The 13,950-nt window shown below is 36.4% G+C and overlaps 1 protein-coding gene across 4 annotated transcripts in view; it reads right to left on the bottom strand.

Moving 5' to 3' along the window:
* Positions 1-1,378: 1,378 nt before the first annotated feature.
* Positions 1,379-13,950, bottom strand: part of cdk5rap2 (CDK5 regulatory subunit associated protein 2) — a 172,594-nt gene continuing 160,022 nt past the window's right edge. For 3 of the 4 annotated variants that reach the window (XM_039762824.1, XM_039762821.1, XM_039762823.1), the window contains 5 exons: positions 13,851-13,950; positions 12,551-12,689; positions 8,181-8,227; positions 7,711-7,731; positions 1,379-1,910 (listed from right to left, as the gene is read on the bottom strand). The exon at positions 13,851-13,950 is cut by the window's right edge and continues 44 nt beyond it. In XM_039762824.1, the coding sequence (XP_039618758.1) occupies positions 1,872-1,910; positions 7,711-7,731; positions 8,181-8,227; positions 12,551-12,689; positions 13,851-13,950 (346 nt within the window). In that variant the 3' untranslated portion in view covers positions 1,379-1,871. The remainder of the gene's footprint in view (positions 1,911-7,710; positions 7,732-8,180; positions 8,228-12,550; positions 12,690-13,850) is intronic. The other variant, XM_039762822.1, reaches the window with a different exon arrangement.

Genomic DNA, 13,950 nt, shown 5'->3' on the forward strand with positions numbered 1-13,950 from the left:
AAATAAAGATTTGAAATATGAATATCCTTATTTTTGTAGTTGTATCTCACAACAAAAGTACAATGGAACTTTGGGTTTGTGGGCTTGTGATCACATGTGCAATTCCAGCCTTCACTGCTGAAATAACAACAAATGAGAGTAATACAAAAAATGAACTATAAACACATTGTGACCCAGGAAATCCCAGCAGGGTTCTAATGGTGTTAAAAATATGATTTTTGGGTGAAGTTTTCTATTAAGGCCCTCTCTCTATCTCATTCATTTTTCAAATGTCAACTGAAAAGCACAATCTTGTGTGAAAGGGTTTCCTTCAGTGTGTGGACTACTTTAATTATCCAGAGCTACTTATTTAAAAATATTTTAGCAAAAAAATGCATGCATTCCTTATGTTGTAAGCATACGACTGACAGACTTGACTCGTGGATTATGCAACACTAGTAATGTCAGATTTTTGCATGGATGTTTTGAAATAGTTTGCTGTTGCCAAGTGTTGGTTACCTTAGGCTCTCGTTTTATCAGAAATACTGTTATCTCTGAGGTGAAATTGTTCTCAGCCAGCACTATAAACTACATGCAGTAAGTAACATATAAAAAAAATAGCATTTTAGGTGGAGTATTCCTTTAAAGTCAGTAGAGTCGTCAGGCCAAGAAAATAGTATTCCTTCCTCAGTACTGTTCTGAGCACACACTGTCCTACTGTAACATCAGACAACTAAGAGATGAGTGTAGAGGGTCTCCAATAGGTCCCCTTGCTCAAAGCCCAACAGCATAACGTTCCTCACTGTCCTGTCACTAATACTGAAAGTGTGTCTGATGTGCTGGCCTTGCTCTGGTCTGGTCATTTGAGTATAGCCAGACACTTGACAGACATCTGTCCTGGTAAAACCTTGCCTGCAGTTTGGACACAGAGGATGGCCTAATCCATAGCATCTGGCAATACTGACCCATTACGTGCCAGTGGTCCTTCCCCCATCTCCGGTGACTTTTGAATGTGGTATTCGTCTAAAATTATTATTAGGTGACTTGATCAGACATTGTACCACCAGATGCTTTTTGGGTAAAATTGCACCTAATGAGCTTTCAGAAATGTATAAAAACATGAAATTAATTAGTGACCCAGTAACAATGTTCATGCGGACAGTAGCTGATTGCACTGCAGTGCAAGGGGACTCACAATTATGTTATAAAGTAATAGCAGTGCTTGCCAAGCACTGAGTTTGTTCCCCGAGTTTGTTTAGCAAAGGTGGTCTATAACATTGGATGTTTAAATGTCACAGACATTTCAGTGTTTATATAATTAGCTGATAAAAGATTAATAAAGCAAACCTATAAGAGTCATCTCCCAGCATGATAGTTAGGAAATATGATGCAGTAGTAGTTGAAGGTGTAAAGCCTTTTTTAATAATACAAACAGCTGTACCGGTTTTCTTGACTGACCTGAAGGCATCTGTCCAACAGCAGTATAACATTACAAATACAACAAAGACAAAAACCTACATTTTTCAAATTTAAAACAATATAATAACGTGGCAATACATAATGTACATCAAAGCGAGAAGGGCAGCATGAGTCATTTTTTTGTAATTAAAAACCATGATAAAATAACTTGTATTAAAGTTTATAACAAATTCTAAACACTTTTTTTTTTACAATAATGCAGTTCACTTAAAAAAGCATGTACTATAATTTATCAAAATATATTAAAATAATAAAATTCTGTACTTTAAAATTTGCATTTTGTGTACCATTACGATCTTGAGAGTAACAGGATTTTCAAGGCAGCATTCTTCATTATTTAAACCGATGTAAACTATGGTACAGCTTCAAGCTTTCTTCTTCGGGGAACATGACAGCCTCCTCTGAAGACAACATCAGTTGCCGCTCACCACGGCTTTCTCTGCAGGGAGAGCCTGTGAAAAACAGGAGAGGAAATGAAGCACTGAGGACTAAGGTACTGAAACTGGGGACTGCAGGGAACAAACGGTAAGTGATTTGGAATTATTTGAAATGACAATAAAGAAGGCTTGAGAGACTTAACTTAGAATGCAAGTTAAATGCAGATACATCAAAAATAAATCAAATAATACAATTATACAATATATTTCGTTTCTATTAAATTTATTTTAAAAAATGAGGCCTCATGTCTGTGTGTTTCTACATTTTCCATCTTTTCCTAAACCTATTAATCAGTCTATAGTACAATAAACTTCAATCATCCAGCACTGTTAGGCCTGAGGTTGTTTCAAGTTAACACAAGGTAACAAAGTGCCTAAATATACAGTACACTACTATTTGTACTCATTTGAAAATTATACTTGACAACACGACTTTTCAAATGTTTTGTTTCCTGATAAATGTGTGGTGATTATGATAGACAGCTTCAAGCGGAACATGAATGTGATTGACTATATCATGTAGGCATTTGAGGAAACATGAAATAAACTTTTGTTGAATGTAGCATGTTTATTCAGCTAGCTATAATGACCCACTGCATTAGTTTAACTGACCTAAAATGTCTTGCTGCTGGTTTTCATCTGTATTCAGCATCCTAATGCTTCTCATTTCAGTGTCCAACAATAGTCAACCAGCACTGATGGAATCCACCTGACTTGTTACCATTTTTCCATCATTGCAATTTCCTGATATGACCTGACCAGACGATTCATCATGTTCATCACTGCACCAAGATTAACAGGGAAGACGTTGAAGTGTGAAAGCAGAAAGTAAATCTTGAGTGACATGTTGCACTTCATGTTTTTATAGAGGGTACTGGGCGGTCTCATGGTCTGGAACCCCTGCAGATTTTATTTTTTTTTCTCCAGCCGTCTGAAGTTTTTTTTGTTTTTTCTGTCCACCCTGGCCATCGGACCTTACTCTTATTCTATGTTAATTAATGTTGACTTATTTTCTTTTCTTACTGTGTCTTTTATTTTTCTATTCTTCATTATGTCAAGCACTTTGAGCTACATTTTTTTGTATGAAAATGTGCTATATAAATAAATGTTGTTGTTATATGCTTGAATTGTGTTGTCAACCAGCTGGTTGAGGTTTGGTGCTCTGTAGCCACAACAATTCTCAACAACCTCCTTGAATGCCTTCCATGCTATTTCCTCCACTAGCAAATCTTTGAACTACTTCGCAACTGATAATGTGTTTGATCTGTGGACCAATAAAATCCCTTCCTTAATCTTGGCACCAGTTATTTGTGGAAACATCTGTCTCAAATATTGAAATCCTTCACCCTCCTTGTTCATTGCTTTCACAAAATATTTCATCAGTAAAATTTTCATATGATGAGGAGGCAAACATATTATTGTTGGGCCAACAAGTGATTTATGTGCCACACTTTTTTGTTGGTCTCTTTAGCACAGCTGGCGCATTCACAGTTATTTGTGTAACTGACCTGCATTCCTGGCAGCAGGGACACTAATTTTATATCACCACAGATGTCCCAGTTGTAGTTGTTGTACTGTACTATGTGCATACTGATAACATGAAAGGAAATTAATAAAATTGGTAATTGCAATAAAACTAGAATAACAGAAAAATTTAAAGGTTACTTTTCTGATCAGCAAGCCAAAATCCATTTTATACAACTAAAAGTGTTCGCTGTCCAGTGTAGTTAATTGTATATAGCTACGTTCACATTACAAGCCTCATTGTTCAATTCCGATCTTTTGCTCAGACTGGATTTGCCTCTTTTGACAGTTCACATTCATACATCAAGTGACCTGTATATAACTAACATGAACGGATCTGTCCTCCAAAACAACACACATTGATACGTTTGTTCACGAGTCATCTATATCACCAACAAAAGACATATTTGTAAAATGACTCATGGCACTACAACCGACAAAATTAACTCACTAGTAGCTAGTGTATACATCACATTTTACTATGGAGGACTGCAAACTGTTTACCAGCTGTACATGATTCGGTCCTGATGGTGAAAAAAGCGAGACAGTCAGCTTTTGCTATTTTCACAGCTATTGCTGGAACTGCAGCACCATGGGCTGCAAGGGCAGATAAGGAGGTGTTTGTTAGAAGAATGTGTGAGCAAGTGACACACCTTCAATGGTCTAGTGACCTACCTCCTGCTAACAGAGGAATCAAAGCATTACGCACATCTAAATCTGTTCCTTGGAGATTCACAGTCAAGGTGGGTGATGGAACAGTCCCTAAGGATGATGCTGGGATGACTACTTTAAGCAGCTGATCCTTTGGCTAGGACGTTAAACATCTCTGGGTCCATGATTCTTGAGGCTGATCTTCCAATCAGCTGTGAACCACCGAGTCTCACTGAGATTGCACAGGTGGGGAACCAGTTGAAGGTAAGGAAGGCTGCAGGGATCAGTGGTATCCAGGGTGACCTTCTCCAGGCTGGTGGTAAGGCTGTCCTCCAGGCATTGCCAGCAATCTTTGCTTCCCTTTGGGAGACGGGCATCACACCCAACTAACTGGAAGATGGGACTTACCGTCCTTATCTGGAAAGGGAAGGGTGATTGCCTGGACTGTGGCAACTATAGGGGGATAACACTACTCTTTGTGCTTGGGAAGGTCCTTGCTAGGGTCATCCTCAATAGGATCCATGATCACTATCGCAATTATCAGCGATCGGAGCAGTCTGGTTTTTCACCTAAGAAGTCTAGCATCGACCGCATCTTGGCACTGAGGATTCTCATCGAGCGCAAATGCAAATACTGTCAGTTTCTTTGCCGCCTTTGTCGATTTTCGCAAAGTGTTCGACTCAGTTGATCAAACTGCCCTGTGGGAATTTCTGTGACTTCACAGGATCCCTCCCAAAGTTGCTGGATATCTTGGCCGGCCTGTACACTGGTACTGTGAGTGATGTGCAGAACCTCTGCATTTCCACTGGGGTGTGTTCAATGCTTACATAGACTGGGTGTTGGACTTAAAGCAAAATGAGTATCATTATGTTGTAACTTCATTTGTAAGCATTGTTGCTGACAAGGCTGCACCCGTTTAAGGTCACAATCGACCCTTTCTCAAATTAATCCATACAGTGCGACAGCACATAGTTTCACAAAACACATCATTATTAACAGGACAGTGTCTTCAATTTACTTCTGCGGCTTGTTGTGCAGACCTCAAAAGTCAACAAATTAGAACACATTTTGTAGGAGCTGGAACAAGAGGTTTGCCAGATGTGTGGCTACAAATTTCTAAGAAAGATTATCAGCACCTTGTATTCTGAGACAAAATGGGGTCCAACATGTTATATTAAATGACTTACCCAATGAAATGGTTGCCGAGTGTATATTGTATTACTTGTACTAGCCTCTGACTAGTTTTACACTTTTCACAAACAAGACCATATTACAATGTTTGATACTTTGAACATGTGTTGAAATTACACAATCTAGGAAATAAGAGAGCATCATTTCATTTGAGTCAAAGAAGAAATTAAACCTGGTTATCAGGAATGGCGTGGCAACCATGAAATAGATTCTGCATAGCATTTGTTGGGTGGAAACCAGGCATTATCCAAGCTTCTGACAACAATGAAAACATAGATTACACATTTATATCCTTGCTGCTTCACTTTTGGCTATGCTATTTTTAGATATGTTTGGATAAATGCAAAAACATCTATTGGCACTATCATGCCTGTCTCAGCTCCCAAAGAATTGATTTTATTGAAATATGATACACTCATTCTCTATGGGAATTTCTTGGAAAAAAAATATTTTCATTGATACATCTTAACTATAGTACTCTGAACAAATGTTTGAAATTTCACAAACTACTTTTCAACAAGCACTGGCAAATTTTCTTTTTCATTCTTAAAAGAGTGAAATATTTTGCTGAACCACAATTATTGATTAAGTCTTCAAAATTAACAATTTGAGCTTACTCAACTTGCATATTTTATATACGAATTGTTTTGTAAATTTGGAAAAAGCAAGTGACCTGACCGTGTCCCTCAGCATGGACTGTGGGAGATGCGTCAAGAACGGTTAGTTAACAGGAACGATCTTGTGTGCTATTCATTACCTATCTGAATGCAGTGAGAGATGTGTCTGAATACTTGGTGTTGAATCTAATTTGATCACTGTGGGTGTCGGGCTTTGTCAGGGCTGTGCTGTGTGTCAAGGTGCAGCTGAGGATGCGAGGGTGTCCAGTTGGGGAGGCATGGGGTAGTATCATTACTTTATGCAGATGATGCTGTACCTCTTTTCATCATATGACAGTGACCTTCAGCATGTACTCAAGTAATTCACTGTTGCCGAATGTGAAGCAGCTATGATGTTGATCAGGGCCTTCAAGTTTGAGGTCATGGTTCTCTCAGAAAAGAGTGGACTGCTTTCCAGGTGGTATGGGAACAACAGCCCTTAGTGGAGGTGTTTCAGTATCTTGGGAAATCTTGTTTATGAGTAATAGAGAAAGGGAACACAAGATCAACATGCAGACAAGAGTGGTGGCATTACTCTGCAGAAACTGCACTGGTTAGTGGTGGTGAGAAGTGGGAGTTAAGTCTAAAGGTAAAACTCTCAGTTTAAAAATCAATCCACACCCCTGTCCTCCCCTATGGTTATGAGCTGTGGAAAATGACCTAAAGATTGAGATCACAAGTACAAGCAGCATAAATGAGTTTTCTTTGTAGGGCCACTGGGCTGACACTGTGTGATAAAGTAAGAAGCTCAGTGATTTGGAAGAGGCCAAGGGTAGAGTTACTGCTCCTCCTGATTCAGAGGAGAAAGTTGAGATGGTTTGGGAGTGTTGTCCTCTGGAACTACCACTGGCACATCTCACTGAGACTCTGCGCCAGACTCAAGACAAGCTGCAGGAATTATATATCTCGGCTGGTTGGGGAACACCTGGGAATTCAACAGGAAAAGCTGGAATCTGTGGTTGGTGATAGGGAAGTCTATGCTGACCTGTTTCACCTGCTACCACAGCAACCCTCACCAGAAAAAGTGGTTTCAGAAAACAAAACGAGAAATTACATATTTTGTATACGGCCCTCTTTACATATCTGATTGCTTGAAGGCAAATCAAAATCAAGAAATCAATCCCGCATCAGCTGTGCGGACCAACCTCAACACACTGAAGATTCTAACTCTCCAATGGCTATTTCTTTAAGAAATGTTATGTTTAAGGAATCTGAACTACAATTTGCCTTAAACACACCCAAAAACTAATCATCACATCAACACATTTTTTCCTCACCAGAACTGGAATCAGGTCCACATGAGGCACCCCAAGTCTATATTGTAAAATGCTATTAAAACACATATATTATGTACTCTGTTAACACTATTAATAGAATATAATTGCACACATTATTTTACAATTCATTGTAACAAATATTGTATAGTTAATAAATTAAATCATGATTTGCTGTTTTTGATGATGTAAACAAAAAAATTAAAAATTCTCCAACTTTCAAAACAGCAAGGTAATTGCTTTAAAAGCCAATTATTTCACCATGAATGCAAACACACATTGCCAAACATCTGAAAAACACTAATTATATTTATAAAACAATCTATACCAACCACAATGGAGATGGTAATATAAGACTAAAGATCAGCATGCATGTAGTGCAACATATTTTTAAAAATACACACACAAACAAAACATAAGACTTTAACTACGAACAGGTTCACTTGATGAGTTGTACGAATTTTATTCATCTTATGGTCACACAGTCATGCACAAACTGCATCAATATTAAAAACTAACCTTCCTTGGATGCTGGTAAGCCTTTACATGCCAAACACCAGAAATTAGTTTCCAGTACTCAAGGAAAGCAAAAAATGTGGAAGAATAAAGAAAGTCACAAACTCAAGACTTACTGAAAGTCAAACGTAAAAAGATATGTAATAAAATGTGTGAATATCTGAATTTTTACAATGGAGACCAAGTTTGCTGATTGTGTGTCACATTGATAAGCTTGCATTATTTTAAAATTCCATTAGCATTCTTGTACATATTAATAACAGCCACAGAATGCAACATATAAATGCAGTAGTAAGAATAAAAAATTGATGTATGCAAAGAACAATAGTCAAAAACATTTTAAAAGACAAACAAACCAAAGCAAGCAAGTATCTTAATGTTAATCAAGCTTTTAGTAAATTGATCTGTTCCACTTTGTTAATATAAGTATTCTACGTTTGAATTTATTTTAACTGAAGAACTCTTGCACTCACCTCTAAATTGCTTTTTGCTCTTTGAAGGACATTAAAGGTTTTTGACACTGTTGAAAAAGCATAGAAATCAATTAATCCAATTTCTCTTAAAATCTGACCTTAGCAGAGAATTTATTAATTTACTTACAACTTCTCTTTTTGTAGTGCTACTTAGAACGCTGTTGATAGAATATCATGAACACAAAAATGTATATACTATTACAAATAACTCAAATGTTGCAATCCGAAAATATTAACAGAAAATATGGTGATCAGTTTAATGCAGACATGCAAAAACTGCCTCATTGAGGCAACATTAATGGAACATTAATTAATATAATTACAAGGAGGAAAAACTAGCCTACATGAAGCAAAATTAAGAAGTTTTTATTCAGGGGTTCACCGAAAAAAGTCAAATGAAATGTAAGGTTACATTTTTAAAACTGTTACAAGTGATTTTATGTTCAGAATCTATAATGCATTAGTGAGATTCATCTGGCCACCACATTAAAAATAAAGACATACAACAGTGGCTCTAGATACCATGCAGAAAAAAAAAACAACAACAAAGTGCATCTTTAAATTAAAAGGCTTGTTCTACTATAAAGGCAAATCAATTCATGTTTTTAAACCTCCAAAACTCTTAAAATAATTAAGTTCCTCTGTCGGAATTTTTCAGTTAAATAGTGAATCATGTACTCAAGTACACTGTTAGAAATTAGGACAGAGTGCATTAAAGATGGAATTAATGCAGCACTATTTCACACCAAGGGCTGTGGCAATTGGGAACAAACTACAGTGTCATGAAGTGGAAACTTTTAAAATTGCCTGGATGAACTATTAGAACAACTTGACTATTTATTACCTAAAAAAACATCTAAATGAACTATAACGTCTCCCTTTCTTGTCTTGAACACATTAAAACAATCAGTGAACCTAAATCAGATGTAAAAGCAAGGGTAATATACGGGGAACTCTAATATCGAGATTCAGGCTCTGAAGAAGAGGCTATGTTATTTAAATGTTGAAGAGTTCAGTGTGCCTGAGGTACGAATGTCACTTCATAGTCTGCACTTTGCTAAAGATTCCAGCTTTGTAAGACCCCATTGACTGGCATGGATGATTCATATTTTGAGGACTTCAAAGGGTCAATTTGGATAAGCATTGCACCTTTACCGAGGCTTTCAGAAACACTCAGATTCAACTTCTTGTCATTATATTTAATTTTTTTTCATACTTGTTTTTTCTGCATTATTTAAGATTTACAGTATTTCTTTCATCTTAACAAATGTATTCTAATTTACTCACTGTGGATCCTTTTATTTTTTTTTGTTAAATAACGGCACCAGCTGTTGCTATAATAACCAGTACAGTAAATGTACAGTAGGACTTTTAGCCATTTTTATATATTAAGCATGCTCATTCTTGTCTGATTTTTTCTTTTTTTTTTTAAATTACTAAATGGAATGAAATATATTTCATTTAAGGCTTAAAAGAATTCTCAACCCAAAAATTGTATTTTGTTTATATGTTACCCTATGTTGTTTGTAGTGGTGGCTGAGAAAAAAAAATAATCTCATGTTTTTATGCAGAATGGAAAGAAAAAAAATTATTATGATATAATAGATGCCAATGATGACCAATGCTGTGCAACCCCAAATGATATGAAAAATGTCCATGGGGAAAAAAAAAATTGGAAGATCCACCCCTCACACCCACCTTCAATTTATAAATGCAGTATTATGGGAATGTGTTCCTCGTAATGATCTGTGCTGACATTTTCCAAAACTATCTATTTAACAGAATTTTAGCAAAAAAATTACAATGGTTTTGCATATCTTAACTAACATGTGGATTATGCTTTCATGTCCTTTTTGATATTGTTTGCTGTTGCCAAGTGTTGTTATTGGCATTCTGCATGAAAACATAAGATGAAATTGTTCTCAGCCATCACTACAAACTACATGGGGTAAGTAACATGTTAAAAACATATCTTAGGGTGGAGTATTTCTTTAAGTCATCCTTCACATGGAAACAATATTTCCTAATCCAGAATAAACACAATTTCTCTGTGAAAAATGCATCTAAAATGTTCTTGTGCATGCAGCTATGACAACTCACTGTAGGAGAAGGCTGGTAACTGGAGACATGGAATGGGTATATACTCACACAGTAACAAGGCACTTTCAGATTATTGTCTGTTCCAGAACAATGGACTGAGAATACAAAATAATCCTAAACTCTCTCACTCAGATTATATATAACACTACAAAATTGATTAAGTGGCAATTTAGTGTCTTGAGTACCACAATTCTTTTATTATTAAAATGTGCATGACTGCAAAAAACATGCACTCATCATCTGACACTATGTCTCCTCCTGCTGGCAGGATTACATTACAGGCTCACAGACTAAAAGTACAAGTAATATGACAGATTTCACTAATGTAATGTGACATTCAGCTTCCCCCTGGTGCTGTCATATGAAACATGCCTAGGACTTTACTCTGAGGAACTTAATCACTGCTCCCAGTTTTCTTTTCCACTCATAGCCCTATGATTCCTCTGTGAAAGCTTTAACCTTCATCATTTTGACATATAACCAAGAAAGCATTGCAGACCTTTTCGCTGTTAGCTGAAAATGATTGTACTATTTGTTCCCACCCATTACAAGCTTAGCATCATGGGACATATCAACATCGGTCAACTGTTACATATAAACACTCTTTCTAAAACTATGTTTGTCAAAAGACGTTGAACTTTACTGCATTTAGGCAGCATACGGCAAACCCAAAAAAGAAAATTAGCACACTAAGGCTACATCTACACTATCAATATCTAAATTTAAAAACGTGATTTTTAAATGAAAACAATTCCATCCATGCTATTGTTTTCAAATTGTTTACGAAAGTATAACTGCCCATGCTAAAACAACCAAAAATGCTTATGATATAGATATTTGAATACAATAGGCATGCGTATGTAAAAAATTATTTGCCTTTTACACATGACTAACATTCAAGTTCAATTTAGGTGCAAACAGGCTAGCACCACAACAAGCACTTTGGAAAGCAACTCCTCTATGATCGCTATGTTGAAAGGAGTATAGTTTTCTTTTGCGAATAGTGAAAATCAAAGAATGAAGTTGTAATGAGCAGACTCCAATCAGGGAAAGGCTACATAATAAGCATCAACAAATCAGAATACGATTAGAGACTGCAGTTGCAAAACTGCTCTTACCTACTCACAATGCAAAACAACCAAACAGCAACAAAAATGAACAGTTAAAGAGATTTGAATTATTAAAATGAAACAACTAGCTCACTCAGCAAGGTTATTTGAGAACATGGCCTTATGAGAGCTTGTGTAATTTGTTTAATGTACAAAATGAATATTTCATTGCATGCTCAAATTTGAAATTTTGTTGGCAAAGCAACTTGTGTTTAAATTCTGCCAAAGTCTGGCTATACATACTGAGGCATTTTTTTTTTTTATTACCAGTAATAAAAACTGAACCCATGCAGAAACACAGTAAATTCATATTCACATTTGCCATAAATAAAGAACGCTATTTTTGGAGCCTTTCTCTGTTGAAGTTCTGTTGCTGTGACACATACTATGCTGACCATATTTCAGGGTAACTGGTGCTTTTTCTCAAAAGTCTGCATAAATAAAGATTATGGATATGTAAGCAACAGGTGACAACATCAATAGTGAAGAGATAGGTGCAAAAGCAACAGAGTAATACAAAGGAAGATCAGGAGTCTTGAAGGGCAATTTATACCTTGGGGGAATTATACATCTAATGAAGAATTTTGTTGTTTTCTCGATCATCAATTGAGTGTTCTGTTTGGAAAAAACCAGCTAGAACAATGTTTGAATAATACATAAATTAAGAGAGCTCTGTTAATCCTATGTGATGGTTTTCTCTTTCATTATATGGAATAATGTTTAAAATTGACAAAATACTTCACCACTTCTCAAAAACCTGCATAAACATATTTGGACTTTATCACTTTTCTTAATATATCTCCATCATGATGGATTTAGTATTCAATAAGTAATTCTTTTTTTTAACAATTAAGTTCACAATAAATACTTACTGCACATTTACAGACAATAGTAAGTCACTTGTTTATTCAGTTAATCAAAAGGTCAAACAAACATAAGCAGCGTCTATAGGCATGAAAAAAAGCAAGTGTTTGTGAACTCTTTGTAATTTTCTGTTTTTTGGCACAAATACCTCCTAACATATGATGTAACCTACCTCTGATTTGCAATAACCGAGAAAGACAGTCTGGTTCAAAGTAATCTGAACTCATCGCTCATTCCTAATCTTCATTACAAATTATTAATAATGCAGGATTGATTATCATTAGTAATATTTCTTACACAAATCACAGATTGATATTTCCATTCCATCTTTCATCTGATTGGTTGTTCTTAAGCACTTTGCTGTATTGGACAGCAACTGTTCCTGATGGGCGAGCTTATTCTGCAATCTTGAAATTTCATTTTTCTTACTTGCATTCTATGGGGCACAGAAATTAAACAGTGACAAAGGTTAACACTGCAACACCTAAGTAAAAAACACGTAATAAAAACAGATTGTACACACACACATATACATGAAGGTTTATTTTCAGTTGCTTTAAAAGTTTAAATTAAACAATATTATAAACATTATTAAGTTGGAATAAAAGCTACTGTCACCTATCCATCCATCTATTCTTTTAAATGTTTACATAGTTCAGAGTCAAAGGCAGCTGGTCTCTATTGTGAAAAGCACTGGCCGCAATGCCAGTCAATCACAAGGCTCACTCTTGGGCATATCCACATACACTCACAACCATTTAGACTCTACAAATTAACCAGATACACATGCCTTTGGGATGTGTGTAGATTCATGGGTATTTGGGACACGGAGAGAAAATACATCCTCCGCACCGATAATGACCAGGCTGGGATTTGACCATAGGCTTCTGGAGCTGTGAGGCACTCACAAACCAAAATGACATAGCGCCTCCCTGAAGTAAGCTATTCTACAACCCCAATTCCAAAAGACCTGGATGCTGTGTAAAATGTAAAAAAAAAAATAATAATAATAATGCATTGATTTTTTTTATTTATCGACATTTTTTATATTACTTACATTTTAAACAGCTTCCCAACAGGGTGGCACAGTGGTAGCGCTGCTGCCTCGCAGTAAGGAGACCTGGGTTTGCTTCCCAGGTCCTCCCTGCGTGGAGTTTGCATGTTCTCCCCATGTGTGCATGGGTTTCCTCCCACAGTCCAAAGACATGCAGGTTAGGTGCATTGGCGATTCTAAATTGTCCAAAGTGTGTGCTTCGTGTGTGTGTGTGTGTGTGTGTGTGTGTGTGTGCTCCCAGCAATGGGCTGGCACCCTGCCTGGGGTTTGTTTCCTGCCTTGCACCCTGTATTGGCTGGGATTGGCTCCAGCAGACCAATGACCCTGTAGTTAGAAGATAGCGGGTTAGATAATGGATGGATGGACAGCATCCCAACGTTTTTGGAATTGGGTTTGTACAATAAATAATAAATGAGCTCTCTCAATGAAAACAATTATTTTTCCATCAAGAATGTCAATTTTCAAACTTTCTTTGCATCACATTAATAATACTTTGAACGGAATATCTGTCTTTGAAATAAAAAAGATATCAATGAAGCAGACCTGTCGAAGCTGGATGTGGCTTAAAACATTAGATGGCAAAGAAACTCTCCACAACAGCTTCAGTAAACGACTCGCCTCTTCCAAAATCTGCTGCATTGTA

Source organism: Polypterus senegalus, chromosome 9 (genome assembly GCF_016835505.1).
Source record: "Polypterus senegalus isolate Bchr_013 chromosome 9, ASM1683550v1, whole genome shotgun sequence".
Lineage (NCBI taxonomy): Eukaryota > Metazoa > Chordata > Cladistia > Polypteriformes > Polypteridae > Polypterus > Polypterus senegalus.